The 19,861-nt window shown below is 39.7% G+C and overlaps 1 protein-coding gene across 8 annotated transcripts in view; it reads left to right on the top strand.

Annotated features, from left to right (window-relative positions):
• ATP2B2 (ATPase plasma membrane Ca2+ transporting 2) overlaps positions 1-19,861 on the top strand; it is a gene marked incomplete at its 5' end in the record, with an annotated part of 171,284 nt that overhangs the window by 61,859 nt on the left and 89,564 nt on the right. For all 8 annotated transcript variants that reach the window (XM_084269387.1, XM_084269386.1, XM_084269385.1 and 5 more), the window contains 2 exons: positions 18,467-18,724; positions 19,136-19,261. In XM_084269387.1, the coding sequence (XP_084125513.1) occupies positions 18,467-18,724; positions 19,136-19,261 (384 nt within the window). The remainder of the gene's footprint in view (positions 1-18,466; positions 18,725-19,135; positions 19,262-19,861) is intronic.

The raw sequence follows: 19,861 nt of genomic DNA, 5'->3' as shown, positions 1-19,861 counted from the left end.
TGTCTCATTTGCACTGTAGATCTGCAGGAATATCCCACCTGTTGGGTTGGGGGGCATGTTTTGGGGTGTGGTTTGCTTTTTACTCTTTAAGTCTTTGCTGAAGGAGTTCTTGCAGGAATGACTTAATTGCAATTGGCATTTCTTCTGTCCCTTTCTGAAGCCATCTTCATAGTCTGCCCTGAAATTTGGAGCAAATCAGCAGCATTGCCCAGGTTTGGTGTGTCCCCCATCTATGCCCTTGTTGAACTGGTTAAAAATTTAGAGTCGTCTTCTAACACCTCCAGTAGCAATATCTGAGTCGCCTTGAATCCTCTCCCTTGTTACTCTCTTCAGGCCTTAGATCACTTGTGGCTTTTATTACCCTGCTGTGAAACCCAGTAGCATCAACACCTGACAACTGTTTACATGAATGTAACAAACCTTTTAACTTCTCTGCCTTGAATTCTTTTGCCTTATGTGGATTACAAAGGGGGAAGAAAGCAGCCTGAGGTAAGATGTTTAAAATCCCAGTGTTTAATGTGAGGCTGCAGGCATGATGTCTCTTTTCAAGTGTACAGTTCTCTGCAGCTTGGGGGGAGGAAAGAAAAAGCCTTTTTGGTTGAGGTACCATCTGTTAAAGTTCCCAAGGCATAGCTCTATGTTGAAAACAAAGTTAAATGGTCGGTGCCATTGCCTAATACTGCTCAGCGGAGGTTTGGCTGCGTTAGCCCTCCCCTTACTAATGCACCAAGCTAGTGAGCAGGAAAAAATACAGGAAATGGGCATGGTCCCCTGAAATTTTGGCTGCCAAAGCCACTTGCATGAAGCTGTTTGTGGTCCTGATATGCTGCTGTCAGTGCTTGGGGCTGTGGCAGGAGTGCCTGCTGGGCTCTTGTGACTCAGTTTCCTTACCCAGAGACTGTATTTCCTTGGATTCACCACTCAGTTGTTTCCTTACCATTCCAATAGCATGCCATATTTGTACTCATGGTACAGCTGTTCTGGGCATATCTAGCAGATCTTATCCTCCTTCTATGTGAACATACGTATGGATTGAACAGACAGAAGGTTATGGTCAGACATGGAAGGGCAAGAGCCAATGTGTGGTCATCAGTGCTGGGTTTGCCAGATCGCTGTGCAGGTCTTGAGAAGCAGGAGCAGCCGTGCGGCATTTAGATAAAAACCTCTGTAAAAATTAGTCTGGGGGGGGGGGGGGGGGGAACCAACCCCAAACTCACCCCCCATCTTGTCCAGATCTATTGCTTGGGATATAAAATGCTGTGCTGTTCTCGTCTTCTCTCAGGTTACTGCTTACCAAGATAGGACTCCAAATTGGTCTCTTGACATTTCATCACACTGAGCAAGTCTGTAGAAACAAGTCACAGTGTGACAGATTTGCCAGGCCATTGGTGCAGGTATCTGTGGAAGGAAGGGAAGAATCGTAAAAATGTCATTCATGTATATAAAGAATATATATATGTAAAAGAAGATAAACCAGCTGGTAACAAATGTCCCTTTTTTAGTTTTTCAGTTTAGAAAATGCTGAATATGCTAATGGGAGTTTCCATCCAGTGTCTAGTCTGTACTGGTGTACATTTAAAACAAGTATGTCTGTTGATTTGGGTCAGTCCCAGCCTCCTGCTCACAAGTTTCCTGCTCTTGGTGCAAACGCTGCTGGGTTTCAGCTTGGCTGGTGGACAGTGTTACATTACAAACACACGTTGGCTGTCCCAATTCCCCAGCACTTCTTGTAGGTGCTACAGAATCTCTTGGAATAAAAAAATAACATAACAACTTGTTCCTTCAAAACATTTTGAAAGGTTATGGGCAGTACCTTTTTGTGGTTCCCGTTCTCACCTTTCCTTAGGTCAGTTCATGTTTTTATTGCTTTTCATGTGACATCTGGGCTACTAAAAGAGATTTTACCTTAATAGTATAGAGCAGGCATTCAAGCATTCCCCTGAATCCAGGGGAAAATAAGAAATGCCACCTTTCTAATATAGCCTTAAGATCATGTTAACAATTTCATTATTTTTTCTGTATTTGCAGGTATAAACAGATGAAGTTTCTCATCCAACTTCTAACCTTTTCCATAATTATTTTTGATTTGATTTGATCGGAGGCTAAATCTGACCCCTATTGCCTGTATTTGCATATTTGCAAATCAGCCAAAGTCCTATACCAGTTTATTCTTATCTTCAGATTCATGTGCAGGGTTTGTCTTCTGCTCCTGTATGAATCTCTCTGCATGCAGAGAAGTTGTCTTTCCATTGGAGGATGTAGTTAGGAATGTCAGCCTGCCATGCTGGAGCAGCACATGCCAGGCCAGCAAGATGCATGTTAAGAACAAGGGACAATGGGGGGGGGGGGGGGGGGGCGGGGGGAACCAAACCAAAACCAACCTTGGCACCACCACAAGAAATAACAGCGCACAGCTGTCCTGCCCTGTGGTTAATTTTGTCAATTTATTGGTATGCAAGAGCTGTGTGTTTCCTTTCTGTTTGGAAGGAAAGCATGCATTGCTTTCCAGCTTCCCAGGAGGACAAACGCAGGGGCTTAACAGGAGGGCTGGGCAGCCTCTGCAATTCAGGCAATGTGGAGCAGGAAGGAAGAGGCACCTTTCTGTGTTGCCATGCTTGGTGGGACTGATTGACCTTAGATTTGGTAAAACTCTTCTCTCCTTCTGGCTTTTTAACCTATGATTTTCTTCTCTTCTGTTTCTTTACCAGTAGCTGTGCACAGGTACATTCGTTTCAGTATTTTCAGGTAGCTGGTTGATGTCAGGACTCTCACTGGTTCAGCATTCAGTTCTTAACAATCTTCTTCCTACTCTCAGAGAAGGGCTTTTCTTTTTGAGAGTTATTGCCCAGATACAAACTCCTTATATTCTCTTTCCAAGAAGTAATGTCTCAGATCGATCTATATTTTCTCCAGGGAGTCTAGAAATTTTATATTTTCCTGATAAAATCAGCTTATTCTTAAATTGTATAAATATATGAAATGCCTGCTGGGGAGACCTTAAAATAGCTTCTTGTGTACGCAACACATATTGGCACAGGAGCAACACACAGGTGTCCTTTGGGCAGGAAGGAAAGCTGGGCTGTAAAACGAGGAGCAGGATTAGCTCCACAGGAGCACTGCCTTCTCATCTGGTGTTGGAGATGGTGCTTGTAGGGGACGCTCAGTTCCTGCCAAATGTAAACATGCTGCTTTTATTGTTTTAATCCGTGTTAATATTGATCATTTGTATTGCAGTGACGCTAGAAATGAGCACTAGCAAAGCTGCACATGGCTTGAGATTTCATTCAAATAGGAAGTACTTGCTTAAATAACCCTGGGGGGATAAGCAGTGGTTTCAAAAAAAGTAAAAGAAAGTAAAAGCACTAACAATTGAGGAACTTCAACTAAATTTAATTAAACTTAATTCAAAGTAACCTCAGATGAATAACGGCATGAAAATCATGAGCAATCCTCAGAGGAATTCAGGTCGTTTACTTCCTGGTGAGACACAGTGAGTATAATGGAATATAAACTAGGTGGTTGAATGCAGCATTTATAAATTTTTACCTTGCTTTACCCATACAGTCCACATCTGGGATTTCATCATACTTCTTCCTTAGCATTTTAATTCAGTAGGGCTACTCACACGGTAAATGAAGCATATTAATTTTTAAGTCCTTTGCCAGATTTCTACATACTGAGAGTCCTACGGAGCCAACTCAAGATCCTAGGACACAGGAAAGTGTTGCACATGTCTCCCTGTCTCCTGGGTTTCATTAATAGGCACTTAATATATTTGATTAATGAGTGAAAGAATCAGAAATGTCAGAAATGAGTCAGCTGAATGAAGTTAATTCTCTATTCTTTGCGGCAGTTTTAGATCTCAATCTTCTTTAGGAAAGCGTTTTACATGTGATAACATAGATTGCATTAAAAATACATAAGTGTAGGCAGCATAAAAATCTAGTTTGACGCCAACGTTAATGTTATTTTACAAATCTCCTAAAATCAGTACAGAGCAATAAACAATTGTCGTCTTTTGCCATCCCTCCCAGATATGGAGCCAATATTAAGATGATAAAAGCTGATTCCACAACCTAAATGTGTGCATTTTTATATTTAAAAAATGTCAGTAAGTAATATCTTTGGTACATTGAAATAATCCATTATAGCTCTGTAGTCTTGTCCATAATGCAAAATGTATTGTAGAACACGTGAGGCCTCCCTTTTTAAAATAGCGAGCTAAATTTCATTCATTTTAACATGCTGCAGCAATGGGAATCTTAACCTCCACGCTGCCTCATGTCAGTAGGAAGCAAACCAGCCCAGCATCCCCGAATGGTTTCTTAAAATGTTCTGAGAGTTTTGTGCAGATGCTGAAAACAACAATAATTAGCAAGCATCTTCAAATCTCCTGTATATCTCAAGAGGTCAAGGGAACAGCTGAACTATCTTGTAATCCTCACTGTCAGTGTCAACTAATCACCCCTTGGCTGGGCAGGGAGAGCTAGCTGCTGTTTCCCAGGTCTTCCTCTGCCCTATTTGCAGGCTTTAAGCACTGCTTTTAATTTTGCAGGGCTGCCAACCCTTTGTCTAGTGCAGCATACTCTTATTCCAAGCCGGGTACTTCTGCTGTGGGCTTTGGTTCTAAATTCATTTTAGTTTAGCCCTTAATTAGAACAGATTTGGAATCACACACATGCATTTTATCAGTGTTTTGAGTAGAAGAACCTAAAGGGTGTATGTTAGTCTGTAGGTCTGTACAGACTGTGTTACATAATGTTCTTCAGGCACTGAGGAATACTAAATACATGGAAAAACGGGTCATGTATAAGAGGGTATAAGGGCAATGCAGCCTGAAGAGCTGGTATGTCCTAATAGGAATCCCTTGTCTTTGCTGCTAAATAAATAACAGTGATCCAGCTGTTGCTGCACGACAGGTTTGCATGGTGCTGTCCAAGGAGGAAAATTCACAGGAGAAGCTGAGACAATAGAAAGGCAGCTATTAGAAAATAACATTTTTATATAAAATCTATAGAAATCAAAATCAGTCTGAAAGCACTCATTCATTTGAGAGTTATCCAAACACTACTTTTGAGGAGTGTTGTTGCAGATGCTCAAGTACTTTCATCATTTTTCATCATAATTAAACTATGAAATTCCCAAAGGATTTTTTAAACCCATCTAAACCTTCTGTCAGTACAAGGGATGAAGCAGTTGGCATCCTGGAGAATAGGAGAAACAGAAGTATTTGCCCTCTTAAAAACAGCTTGTTCTGCCAGAACCCCACCATTTAACCTCCTTCCTCCCAAAGCTGGGATGAGGTGAAGCAACATATGGCTTCTAGTGACATTAGTCCAATCTGTTTTGTTAAATATATCAGTCCATTTGAGAATTTGCTTAAGAAAATACCTTCTTTTGTTTATTTCCTGCCCTAAACCGTGTTGCGGTGAGATGTCTAAATATCGAGGAGCAGAGAAAGGTTGATGTGTCCAGCTATCACACGTGTGTCCAAAGTCACACGTGGAAGTTATCTGTCTTACAACACTTGTATACAGCAATTCCCATGAGGAGAAAATTGTGCACGTTTCAGTTGCTGTTACCTGGACACACTATTTAATTTTTGAAACAGGTTTTGTTTCAGAAATTACTATCCAGGTTCAAAAGACAGGACTATTTGAGTTTTAGGGCTTCAGATGAGATGAATTGGCAAGAGTCCTGGGTGGGGTCAAGGGGAGAGCATGATGCAGGGTTGGTTTGGTGGGCTGTTTGTAGAGCCAGATGGAGCCTGGCTGCTGGTGTTCCGCTGAGGCTGACAAAACTGTCAGGACATGAACAGAACCTGCAGAGGCTCTCTGGGGTTTCACAGCCCAGTGCTCAAGATGTCCCAGCTGGGGACAGCACTGAAGCTCAGGCACTGCCACAGCAGTCTCCTCCTGCGCCTCTGCTGGTCTGCACTGGGAGACTAATGACCCTGGCTGCGCTGGTAGGTAGATGCAGATTGATGCTGCCTGGTTCTGTCGATCTGGGAGAAGGCATCGGAGATTGCATCATTTTGGCTGGCTCTGCGGGTCTGTACAGGGGTGGTGCATGCACGGGGTCACCTGAGCATCGCTCCCACACCTGGCCAGCATCAGGAGGCCAGGGACTGCGACAGAGAGATCAAGCTTTGCTGGCCTTATTTTCCTCCTATGCAGCACTGCAAAGCTGTGTTTACTTTAAGCTCCCCCGCACTCCCTATATTAGGAGTGCAGTGCTGAGACAGGAACAGGGTATATAAATCAGTGTGCTCTCCAGTCTTTGCTCCTCCCTGGCCTGGTTAATCCAGAGCCTAGTGACAGCATCCAAAGGCAAACAAGAAGCAGCGGGATATGAGAAAACCTACTTGAGGTCATTTATTCTGTCCCCAAACTCAAAAGCACTATCAATAATGCTCATGTCACTCCAGACAGAAATTTATCATACTTATTTTTAAAAGGTTCCAGCGATGGAAATTCTGCGTCTCTCCCAGATAACGGCTCTAAGCGGCCACACAGTGAGACGCTTCTTCCCGGTCTGTAACCTACATGTCGCTTGTAAGAATTTCAACACTTTGCTGCCTTGTAATACTTTTCCAGGGATGTGAGGGCCGCTTGGTTATGTTATATTTCCAGTCATATTTTGTCTACTTGAGGACAGCTTGATTATAAATACCGAAGTAGAGCTATTTATGGGAACTTGCCCAGCTTTTTCAATAGGAATTTGAAATTTGAACAAAGTGTCAATAATCCAGAGGAATACAAGTATTATACTGATTTTGACACAGGGAGCAAAAATATCTTCATTATAAGTTATCTCTTAAAATTATTTATCTGGTGTTTTAAAAAAATCAAAATTCCCCCCAAACCAATGAAAACCCAGAAGTTCTGAAGACATCTTTATTGTAACAAGTTAATGTTAATAGCTTATAAAATAAACCAATATGAAATACAGGAATATTGAGCCTTTTCTTATTCACTTGCAAATTAAACCCCTGGCTTTAATAGCTTTGAAATCTCAAATAAATTTGCAAAATCACCTCTTTACTGTGTGGCATTATTTTTAATTCAAAAGCCTTTTTGGATCAGGTTATAGGATTGTTTCCCAGTTTGAAAGGAGGGTGCTGTTTGCCAACTGGTCCGTATGACTTCACACCAACAACGCGAAAGCCTGAAGTTTGTGTGTGCCTGTGGATCGTGGCTGCTGGTGGGTTTCAGTGAGAATGGAAAATTACTGCCTGGAAAAAAATGTTTAAGCACAGAGAACTGAAACAAAACAGGTATAGTTTTTTGAACACCCAAACTGTGATGACAAGGCAGATATATAGCACTTCGCTACATTTTTTTTTCCTAGAGAAACCAGTAACAATAAAACAAGCCTTTGAGACAAAAAAATGTACAACTCAGCATGAAGTAAATGCACACACATATGTAATCAGGCACCGAATTGGGACCTTGGGAAAAGAGCCTGAAAATCTCTCAACTTCAGACCTGCATAGATGCACTTGAGGCCTTTCTCTAAAGCTTAATCAGACCGAACAGAACAGGCCCCCGCCCTGCTGAACTCTGGAATAAAGCACTGAGGAGGAGGGGTGTTTGGTATTGCACTCCACATTTAATACAGTGTAATGGCACTGAGTTGTACTACTTTTAATGTGTGCCTGTACTACTTTTAACGTGTGTGTTACATGACAATATGTACATACATATCTAAAATCTGTACATACATATATATCTCCTATCAGAAAAGTAAGAATTATTGATTCTGATTTATTTCTGGTTTTGCATAAGGGGTTCTGCCTATTCTCTTGAGGATGTGCTGCTCATCTCGTTTCAGTTAAATATGCATAAACATTTAGAATCATAAAAACTACATGAGGTGAGACCAAAATTAATACGCAGAATATATCAAGTGCACATTCTAAGTGGGGGTTATCCTAATTACATGCAGCCTTAGCTTGCTTTGGGTGTATCTGCCCTGAGATTTTGGTTTGGAACCAGAGTATACTGCAGAAACAACATCTGTCTGTCCCCAGTTAACAGGCTTTGATTCACATTACAGGGTGCTTTCGGGGACTGTGCATTCAGATGGGATTTCATCCCATCCCTTGGGATGAAGCCAAACTGGAAAATATGGCCCAAAAGATGTTTCTTTAGCACATGGATTTGCACTGTAAAACTACTTTTATGAGGCCATACGATTTGCTAGCGTTGATAGAACTCTTTAATGCGATCTGGTGCAAGACATTGTGATATAATGTTTGATCTTTTACTGACGTGATTTTTCACGTCTTAAAGCTTTATAGCACAAAGTAATGAAGATGAGAAATTTAATGGAAGTAATAAACACTGCAGTTCATGAGCTGATTTTGTGACTGAGGTCTGTAAATCTTCCATATCTTCAACCTGGTTTCCTTGTTTCCATGAATATGACTGATGAGCAAGGGCCTGACAGCACCAAAAGAGAAAGAGGTGTTTCAAGAGCCAGGTCTTAGAGCACATGGCATAGTCTAAGCTCCAAAGAGCGCTGGTTTAGGGTTCTGGTTTTGCAGTATCCTGGCTGTGTTAGGTTGTTTAAACCACTCAGTAGCCAATTTTCTTAATCAGTGGCTTTCAAGCTGTGGGCTGTGGACATCTGAGAATCCATGAATTACTTTAAAGGGCCCTATTAAAGTCAGTAGCCTATTCTTAGTGACTGACCTCTCTGCAGGGCCTGTAGGTTGGAAGAACTTGACAATTACTTTTCAAATGGTCTTAGATGTATGCAGTTATCAGTCAGCAATCATAACTTCATGCGGTGCTCCAGTTTGGGTTTTTAGAAACTCCAGTGAAATGTCTGGCAAGGTTTCCAAGTAAAGTCAACTTCTTTCAATATGTCATGCAAATTTCTTGTAGAAGTTCTGTTAGATAAAGTCTTTCTCTAAAATAATTTTGGTTAGAACGTCTTGTTTCAAAGCACAGAGAAAACCCAAAAAGAAAAAGGGGAACATTTTTTGAAGCAAGTACATTTTGTTTATGTTAGAACACAGTCAAGGAGTGATGGAACAGTGTGAGCATCCATTACTCAGGCAGATGCCATCAAAAAGCCTTCAGTGATTTGCTTTTCTGATCATTCTGCTTCAGACAGGAGAATGGGCTTTGTAAGGATTTAGTAGATGAAACGTATGAAAGACAGACAGCTCTCAATCTGATTATGTATTTATGAAATATTTATTGCTCTATGTTAATGTGAAATGTTTTTCTTAGGTCTATTTAAAATCAAGTGCCTTGATGATAGCCAGTTTGCTGTTAAGCACTTACTTATTTTCATGGGCTTCTGTGTTTCCTGGTGCTTTCAGTGGTGTGCGGTGGGAGTGGTAGCTGAGGAAGCGTTCAAATCCTCCTCTCCACCCAGCTGTATTTAGGAAGTACTGGAAATCATCAGGGATTGCTGCATGAGAAATGGGAGCATTCTTCCTGTTTTAAAAACTAACTGCAGCTTTAGCTTTCCAGCGTGTTTTTATAGGGTGCCTGAATAGTTGGAGCTCCAAATGTTACCGTATTTTCTTGAGATTATTTTCTTTCCCTTTAGCTGTGTGTTCAGGCCCAAACTGGGCATTTCAAGTTTTGTCAAGCTCTCCTAGGACAACTTTACCTCAGGTGCTGTAATGTTCCTCATGCAGGTTTTGAACAGGAAGGTTAGAGTTCTAAATCAAATTAAACTTACCCACTTGAATAAATGTCAAGACATGGACAACAACTTGACTGCGAATATCAAGCCAACAGAAATTCTGATTTCTTCCTGTCACTTTTATTCAGAATGTTTTGGTTTCATTAGCATTGTAGCCTATTCCAAGTGCGGTCTACCAGTACGTGATCATGAAAGAAGGCATTCCTTTCCCTCCTTATTTTGCCCTGAATCAGCCAATATCGCTTATATATTAGTGCTTACCGGAGGCCTACTTCTAGATTATTTGAGGTTGTGTTAAAATTTTATTTCAGATACTGTGTCTTCCAACACTGATGATTCTGTGATTCCCTATTACAAACTGCTTGATTCTTAACTTCCTACTTCCCTGGCTTGGTATGGAGTCCGTCTGTCTGTCTCTGAGTTTTTCTCCCTTATTTGCTTTGGACCCATCACCTTTTGAATGAGATAGAACAAGTGAGGTACTGCTCATCCAGTGGTGGTTTGGGTTTTTTGTGTCAACTGGTATTTTTATTGCAATGTGGAAATCTGGGAATATAGTTCTGGAAACACCTTACCTTTGGAGTCTCTGTTAAAATCAACACACGAAACAATGTAGGTTTATACTCTGATTCAGCAAGGAAAGCCCAATTTAGGTATCACTCTTTACTCAAAACTAGGTAACTCCAAAGGAAGTATGGAATGATACTATATGCATCATGGACGTAGAAAAAAACCCAGCTATATCACTTGTAAAATATAGATGGAGTGAAGTGGAATGTCAGTTTTCAGGAGCCAAGTGTTTGTCCAAAGAATGGTTTCACTCTGATTTTGCTTGACTGTATCAAAACTATCGGTTCTATGCTGTTCACCAACACAAATGTCGGTGATATTGATGAATGACCTAAGTTTAATACTTGAGCTGGTTTCAGTAACAACACATTAAGAACTTGTAAAGTGCTAAATGTGCACGTTGTGTCATGTGGGACCTGCAAATTAAATAATTGTTTCATAATGTAAAGTGACCTACATCTGGTTTCTACAAATCTGTGTTGGACTGCAAAAAATTAAGTCCCATAGATACCTCCCCTTCATTAGAGATTCACTCATTGGCAAAACTGGGTTGCTTTTAGATATTGCTCACTAGATAGATTTCCAGGTTGCCAAGCACGACTTAGCTCTCAAGTGGGGACATGAGGTAATGAGATTTAGAACTTTGGGATGAAATATAAAACCTTCTCACATATCCTCTAAGAGATTCTCCGGAAGTATTAATTCTGTGAGTTAAACCCAGCTTGGACATGATCTTGCAAGCCATGTTGAGTAACTGCACTTGAACTCTTTTAATAAACACAGAGAACAGCTTTCAAGGTCTGAATCTTACACTTGAAAACTGTATTTTATCTTTTGGATAGGTGTCTATAATTGCCAGACACTTTTAGCTCTGAGCAATGTACAGTACAACTGTAGCAGTTGGATGTCAAGGTTTTCTCTTGCAATCCCTAGGAACAGGCATGTTGGCCCTTCTCTACTTGCTCTAAGTGGCGACAGAAGGAACAAAAAAATGAGTGTAAACATTCTGGAATGTTCCCTTCCCTTGTCTTGGGTGGAGTTAGGGCCCCATCCTCGTGACTGCTCTTTAGCAAGCGCTTTCCCAGTCGGAAGACTCTTGCTCAACATATTGCATGTCTTGAAGTTGACTAAGTATTTCAATTAACATTTCTCTGCACACAAATGTTTGTGAGCAGGCTGAGGAATGTGTGAATATGTATGCTTTCAGGGCTTACTGACTTGTTTCCTTCCATGGATATGTCAAAACGGTGTAAATATTTAATATTGAACTCTAAAGTTGACAGTTACATAACTAACCTACAGGGACCATATATTTTTTTTTTGTTCTCCCCCCTCCTCTCCCCAAGTCCTTATGTAACAGGCTGACGTATCACTAAGTGAGGAAGTCTAATACTGTTTTCAAACAAGTATCCAACAGTCACTTTCAGTGAGTGCACAAGCACCCTAAACCTGAAAAGTCTGTAGTGTTAGTAAATCCCTTCTGCTTGGCCGTTCACAGAGTGGGATGTGTTTCTGGAGAACATGGTTTGACTTACTACAAGTAAGTAGAAGGTATTTTTTTGTGGTTGAAGAACGCCTTGGAGAATATGAGAGAAAGACAGAAAACATCATCTTTGAAGTTCCCATCGTTTCTGGTAGCTCAGGCTCTGCAGTGACATGTTGAGCTTGACCAGCCTGTGCCCTCACTGCCTGGTGCTGGGTCCGTATGGGTTTGACAGCTGGTGACAGATCAGCACGCAGAGGATTTGGGGAAGGAACACTGGGCAGTGCTCTTTGGACTAATTTTGTACATACGACACAATGAGGAATTTGTAAAAATAAATACTACAGTATCTATTACAGCCAAATAAAAAATCTTGTAAAGGAGGAGCATTTATGATATTTATTGCATAATTTTTGGTCATTGTTCCATTTCCTACCCAACTGAATACGTGTGATAAATAAGAAGCATCACAGCTCTGCTAATGAAAAAGCTGTAACTTAGAGCTGCTTGATTTCCTTTAATAACATGGGTGCTGGAGTTGCAGCTGAGGAAAAAGGGCTTTATAGAAAGCCATTAAATAAAAAGTTTTTATCATGGGAACTGTTGTCTTTCTGATGACAAAACCAGTTTGACTGACTAAAAAAATTACCTCTGGGGGCGTTATGAGATTTTCCTAGGGAATTTAAATGCCACAAGGTATTCTCAGCTTAAAAATAGAAATGTGTAGGTTGAACTGAGTAGCTGAGAGGTAAGTGCTGTAGGATGGGACTTAGGAATACAGATGTTCACAGATTTTTAAAAATATGCTTTTTTCTGATTTAAAAATTACTGTGCTGCAGCTCAAGACTCTGATTTGTAATTATAATCGTTATGCTATTCAAAGCAGCTTTAAAAATCTCTGCATAACTATTTGAAATCTTTAACAGATATTCTCGTTAGCTGCACAGAGCCTGTGTGCTTCTTTCTGTGTTTGCCCAGATTTGGCTGATTTTAGGACAAATGTATATTGAAATGGGGCTGTGACCTTAGAAGCATTCCAGTTCCCAGCAGGACCTGAGCCTGGTGAACTGTCAGATGATGCTGTCTGGCTATTTCTGGCCTTTTCCTTGTGGTTTTTTCCTTTCCCCTTTTCTGTCTTTCCCCAAATTGAAGTGATTAATAATATCAAACAAATTATTTTGTCCTGGCAGTTATGGGATAGTTAGTTGTTTTTTGTCTTCCCAAAGTCCATAACCTGCTATTGTACACCTTCTGCTCCTTTCTCACCCTCCCCTTTTGGCACAAGCATCTTTGAGTCTTTTCTATCCTGCAGTTCCCTTCCCTTTTACTAGCCTGTGCCTGGCTTTTTTATTTCTTCTTTCTAAAACCTTATATATAATTAAAATACCACTAATGTAAAGTAGGCTTCTCAGGCTAATTTTGAAACTCCTGGCAATTAATTAAGCACGGAAACAGTCCAGCACAGGCTGCATGCCTGGGTATTTGCTCAGCTTTCTAGGTTCCTGGGCAGGTTTTGCAGCCCCTGGCTCTTGTGCCCAGGTTGCTCTCAGTATCTGATGAGAGAAGCCCCAGGTTGCTGTGACTTCAGATGGACTGACTGTATGGGTTTGAATTTGTCTTTACCTTTGGATTCTATCTTCCTTTCATCTCCTATCTACAGAAAACTTTTCAGCAGTCTTTGCTGACCTATTTCTGGTCAAATGTTAAGCTTTTAAAATTCTGTTCTCCTTCCATGAGTTTTTGGCAATGTACTTTGGAAATACTTTATGGAGGACACAATCATATTTGTCCCCTTTTGTACTTCTGAATGTTCTTTGAGGCCACTCTATCAGGTCCTATCACTGCTTTGGGTGGGGAGGTGTTCAGCTCACCTGTCTGCTCCTGCACACTTTTGAAATAAGCTAATCCATTTTATGAATAAGCTAATCCATTTTATGACTTCATCTGCTTTTGTTATGCCAAAGGAGTTACAGCCCTTTACAGTCTTGAGTTGTGGTCAAATCTTTTATCACCTCAGTTTCAAACTGAGTGTGCATTATGTGGCCTGTGTGGATGAGGCTTTGGGGAGTAACAGCCACATGGCATATGTCCGTAGTTATGGTAGAAAATAGATCCCTATTAAAAATGTGTTTACTTCTTTGAAATTGATTTTTCTGATGCATAAGGACCTGTGTTAAATAGAATTTTAAAGGAGTACTTCATACTTTAGTGTCCTGGACCAAACCCCTACTACAAATCACATATGCTTATTAAAAATTATTTCTGATGTTTTCAGTCTGTGCCTCTCAGTAAAACCCCAGACATGTTTTTTGGTAACATTGGTTCCCAAGTTCTGTCTTGTGAAGACCTTAACACAATTTTTTAAAGTTCACATGGAATAAAGGTTAGATGTTTAAACTGCACTTTGCTCTTAGGATTATTATTATTATTATCATTACTATTCTTTTGTGTGTGTTTGTTATATTCCTTCTTTCCCCCTTAACTGTAAAGTCCGTACTGTGTCACTCTGTGTACTACAGTGAGGAAGTACATGGCGTAAGAAGTGTCTGGGGTTTCTCTCCTATGAATGCATATGGTTTCTTCCTGTAAATTCATTAAGACTTTCTATAGTGTTTAAAAAATCCTGTGTGACACAATGGCAGAAGAGAAAGAAAACAGTTTTTCCTTAAGTATATAAGAAAGAATTGTACAGACTTACAGCAATGAAGATGCAAGTATCCTTCCTCCCCCTATTAAGAATGAATACATCTAAAATAGCTTTAAAGCAAGAATACAACATAGGTCAAGAAAATGCTTCTTGACAGATAGGTCATCTCTTGAAGGGCAGGAGGCATTTTTAAATCCTGCTTGTCTATTAAAAGAATCTCTTCTGAAATCTTACTGCTGTAAGAACTAGATACTTATTTACTCAAAGTTGGTAGAGTTTTTTTCCTATGATGAGAATGATTTGCACACTTTGCATTAATGTATCTTGCCCTTTTATCCCATTTCATTTCTGTGGGACTGTAAAAAGCAAAGAGAAAATTCTGGGAAGTCTGATAATCAGCTTGGTTAATCATTTAAGCAACCTGGGTTTAGTTACATTAGGCTAGATCCACAAAAAGAGCAATTTCATTCCTGAACACTTGTTACAAGCATCTGCACACAAATCTTAGATATTCAGAGCCTGCTCAAATTTGGAGATAGCTCATCCTTTACATTCAAGTTCCTCACAGAGCTGAAACTGCTGTTTGTCATTCTTGTTGCTTGGTTTCTGATGTGGTTTGGTGCCATTATGGGGGTGATTTGGTTCCAAAACCTGAAACATGCTGCTGACGAAGTACTGGTGACTTAGGACCATCATTCATCTGATGTGGCATGAAGAGAGTGCATGGCAGTGAATAAGATTCCCATTTGTGTAGTGTCAACCTTCCGTGGTCTTTAAAACTGTGGTCCTGAGTTCTGATCCTCCAAGAGAGAGGAGAACACAAAGAATTTGTCTCCCATATCCTGGCTGAGTGTTTTAGTTTTGAGTCACATTGCACAGAGCCAGTGGGAGCTGTCTGCTTCGTGCTACAAGTCCACCACTGTGGGTAAATTTACCTCCTGGTGTGTCAGCCTGGGGAGCTACACTTGTAGTTTTATAGGACCCAGATCAACTCTCAACCAGTAAGGATTCTAAAATCCATAAAGCAACTCACCATTTCTTCCATGCATCTAAAACACTAACTTCTGGTTTTGATCATGTTAATTAATTTTTGGCCATGTCTGTCAAATAATTTGTCTACTCTTGGCTCTCACTGTCAGAATCCCTCCTTCTTCAGGTACCTTTCCTCCATCTGAATGTGGCACTGTCTGATTCAAAGAACAGAAAATAAATCAAATGCATTTGAACTTTTGTTGTTTCCATTGGGTTATGGATAATTTTCTGAGGATTTTAAAAGTTAAAATAATGAATTATTATCCAGTGCAGACATTTGTCAAATATAGGAATGTTTTGATCTAAGTTCAGTCTGTTTTCTGTAGATTTTATTGTGTTCTTACAAGTTTTTCAGCTGTAATATGGAGCGAATTATGTTCTTTGTGCATAATCTGTGAGACAGGTAAATACAAATCCTTGCAGCTTAATGAAAACATCTTGTATTATTTACATACTAAGTTTGACTATTTTTTCTGGTTATATAAAAAACCTAGGAATGGTGGTGTTGATATTCACATGGGGATCAGTTCTGACAACACACACATTAATTTCATTCTTCAAGTCCATTTTTATTTTACCTGCTTTTAATGAATCAAGAAGTTTAATTTTATTCCTGAAGGAACACAGAAATACGAGTCTCCAAGCTGTTCAAGCTACAGCATGTCAGCACTGGGTTCGAGGGCTCTGACTACCTGTCATTTTGTTTCTCCAACTCATCTCCAAGGCTGTGACCAGGCCTGTTGTCTCTTTGGAATAATAGCAATGAGTTTTCTCAGGACTGGTAGAGAAATATTCTGCCATGGAAAGAGGACATTCTGCTCGTCTAATATTACTATAAGGTTTGCACATGTCCAGAGCCATAATGGGATCCTTATAATGAAGGACAGAGCACAGCTTGTGTCTTTCAAATGGCTGATTTTTTAGGCCATGTTGATATAGCTCAAATTAAACCCTTGTATTCAAGTACTGCATCGTGTTAGTTTGTGATTTTGTAGAAAATATCACAATATAAACGATCAGTATTCCATATGAAGAAATCAAAGCTTTCCAGTGAAAGCCTAGGAAGTCAGGCTGCAGAATAAAGTAAACATCACCCTTGTGGAAGTTCCCAAAACTGAAGAGCTGAGCTGCCCACCTCTGTGGATTACTCTGCGTGTTACCGCTGGCAGTGAGCCTGGACCAAGGGATCACTGTACCTTGTCACGAGCTAGGCTAGAGTTCAACCATCTAAAAAGGAAATAAAACCAGTGTCCCACTGTGGCTAGACCAGGCTGGGTTTCTTTTGTGAGAAATAGGAGAGGAGCTATGTTGTTAAAAAGGATATTCACAGTGTTTAGTTCTAAATCATATCTCAGGAAAAATAAGTGGTGTATTTTTGTCTTGCATTTGCCAAAACAGAATTCCTTGTACTAGGAAAGCTCTTAATCCAAACAGGGCAAAAGTGATTTGGAAAAGGAATCAGAACACTAATGCAGGCCAATTAAGATGGTTAAGGTTAAACAAAGTTCCTCAGTCCTTCCCAAGAATGATGTTCCACTGAAGGAAGAAACTGAAGGTGTAGTTTGTGACGTTGCATCTGTGACTAGTTTTAAGTAGGTTAAGGCACTGAACTTACAAAAGGTTAATTCATTTCATTCTTGGGTGCCATGAAAATGGTCTCTTCAGCAAGGTTCCTGTGCTGTGGACAAAGATTCATGTGAGTCATCAGTCTGTGGGCATCACTGCTAGGAAAGGCCCATCTCTTGGGAGCAGGCTTTTCCTTGCCTTGAGGATAACTCCAAATTTATACTGTAAGGAACATGGGTAAAAACTCCATTTGTTTTCATTTTCTTCCCTTCACTTGGTGGATGTTCAGTCTCATCTTTCTTCCTTTGACTTCTGGCAATTTTTTTACTGTTCATATGCAAGAGTAATTACTCAGCTGGTTAATGAATTATTGTGCTTTATGTTACTGGGAAATCTTTGTAACTCAAAAATAGAAATTGGATTGCTTATTAATTCCCTCTAGTGACAGGCAACGAACATACCAAAATTAAACTTTAGTCATAGATGGAAGCAACACGGTTGCTAAGTTGCTAAACCCTGATAGCTGGGTAAGATGGAAAAGTGATGTCAGTGCCTACCTAGTTCAGTTCTTCATGAAAAATTAAAAGATTTCTTTCCTCCCTCAGTCACTCAGACCGAGATTTTTTTTCTCTGCTGTCAGTTGGGATCTCTGAGATTCTGGTATATGTACCTTGCTGTCCATTCAATAAACTAGCTATTTTTTTTAGGTTTTATTTCATTAAGAAGGAAAGTTATGTTAGTTTTATGTTGTGATACCATCTAGGGAATATGTTTAAATTTTAATCACATCTTACTTTGAAATAAATAGTTAGCAGATGTGTATGAAGCTATTCAGAATTAACACTTCAGAATTAATACATAGAATGTATTTTTAATATTCTCTTACTTGTGACAGAAATAACATACTTAGTTCTCTAAGCATCCTACCACTATATTGCTCTGTAAAGAGTAATGAATTCATAGCAGGCTATTACTTTTGCTCAGTGTTCCCTAATATGTTTCATTATCACAGTTAAATACCAATATACTGCGTTCATCTCAGTGCATTCTGAACAAGTGTTCCTTCTGAGTGCGTTTAGTTGAGAACATTTAGAAATTGTGTTGAAAATTATTTCGTAAATGTGTTTCAATTTAATCTGTTTTCTTCAATCTCAGTTTGAAGTCGTTGCTTTGCTTTGACTGATGTTACTTCTTGTTTTAGTCCTTCTTGCTACTCTCCTTGTTTCTGGAAATCCCTGATGGCTCAGGTGAAGCTGCCAACCCTTTTAAATCACAGAACTTTCTCTGTTTGTTCAGTTTGGGTTTACCTAGGATAGCTTGTTAGTAGAAAAGGGTAAAGGTCTAAAATTTCCATTGATTTGTTTTCTTTCTCTTCTCCTCAGACATCTTTATTTATGCTTTTTCTCTCTTCTGTCACTTGCGCAGCAAGTTATCCTCCTTGCGATGAACATGATAAACCCAGTCTTTGCTTGACTGAATGTTTCTTACTGTTGGCTTTGCAGGATGTGGTACTGCAACAGGAGGAGCTGAAGATGAAGGTGAGGCTGAAGCTGGCTGGATTGAAGGTGCTGCCATCCTACTCTCTGTTATCTGTGTCGTTCTTGTTACTGCCTTCAATGACTGGAGCAAGGAGAAGCAGTTTCGTGGGCTTCAAAGTCGTATTGAGCAGGAACAGAAATTTACTGTTGTCCGAGGTGGACAGGTTATCCAAATCCCAGTGGCAGAGATAGTAGTTGGTGACATTGCACAGGTGAAATATGGTAAGTTCCATCAACATCTACTTTTCTGCATTTTCTTTTTTTCTCCTTTCCTTCTCTAGCAGAGCAGACTCTCTTCCCTGAAAGTGATTTAAAAGAGATTTATGTGGTGTTGTTATTGCCCATGGTAAAATAACAATTTGGCTGTTAGGGCAAAAGGGAAACCTGAGCCTCTTGCTATGAAATTGTAGTAGGTACTTAATTTTATTTTTGTAATCTTCACTTCCTTTCACTGACAAGGACAAAAGCCCTTCCTACAGAGGAAATTCTCTTCCATGGAGGCTGATGCTATTTGGAGTTTTTTGCTTCTGACCAGTTAGGAATAAAAGGAAGTGTTTTTAAATATTCTATAAAAGGGAATTGTGCCCAAATCTTACTAAACTACTTGTGGTTTATCCATTACCATGTTCTTAGGTGATCTTCTACCTGCCGATGGGATATTTATTCAAGGAAATGATCTTAAAATTGATGAAAGCTCCTTAACTGGAGAGTCAGACCAGGTCCGCAAATCTGTTGACAAAGACCCAATGCTACTGTCAGGTAAATCTGCCTGAATTCTTGCTGAATTGTCTTTTAGGCTCAGCTTTGTTCATGGTTTGTTTTCATTTGGTTTTGCAAGCCATCAGGTTTTGATACAGCTCATCTTTTCAACACAGACACCAGCCTTGCCTGTTTTTTTTTTTTTGATTGCCTGCAATTATTTCTGATCATCATCTTATTTTATAAAGTGAAAAACTAATGAAACATTTTCTGAAGAAAAGGAAATTATCATGTAGAGAAATAACAATTGTTTCAGTTCATTGCATGCTGGCTTTAACTTAACCAATGAATTTCAAAGCCTTTTAAAGTCTCTTCAAGCACTGTGTATGTGTGTACACTAGATACAATAGAAAAAGAAACCATGTGGTAAGAAGGAAATGGCTATACTCAAATATTGTGGGCCTGATTCCTATGGTAAAGTTATTTGTAATATATGTATTTTGTAATTTAGTTCTATAGCGTTAATCACTTCAGTAGAATGCTTTAATTCCAATAAAGGTTTCTGTATTTATTGCCAGCTGGGTTGTGATCACAAAATAACAGCTGCTGATCTCATAATGATCATTAGCATTTTAAACCTGAAACAGTAATTTTCAAATA

This window comes from Gallinula chloropus, assembly GCF_964237585.1.
Source record: "Gallinula chloropus genome assembly, chromosome: 12".
NCBI lineage: Eukaryota > Metazoa > Chordata > Aves > Gruiformes > Rallidae > Gallinula > Gallinula chloropus.
This window is presented reverse-complemented; position numbering and strand designations above follow the sequence as displayed.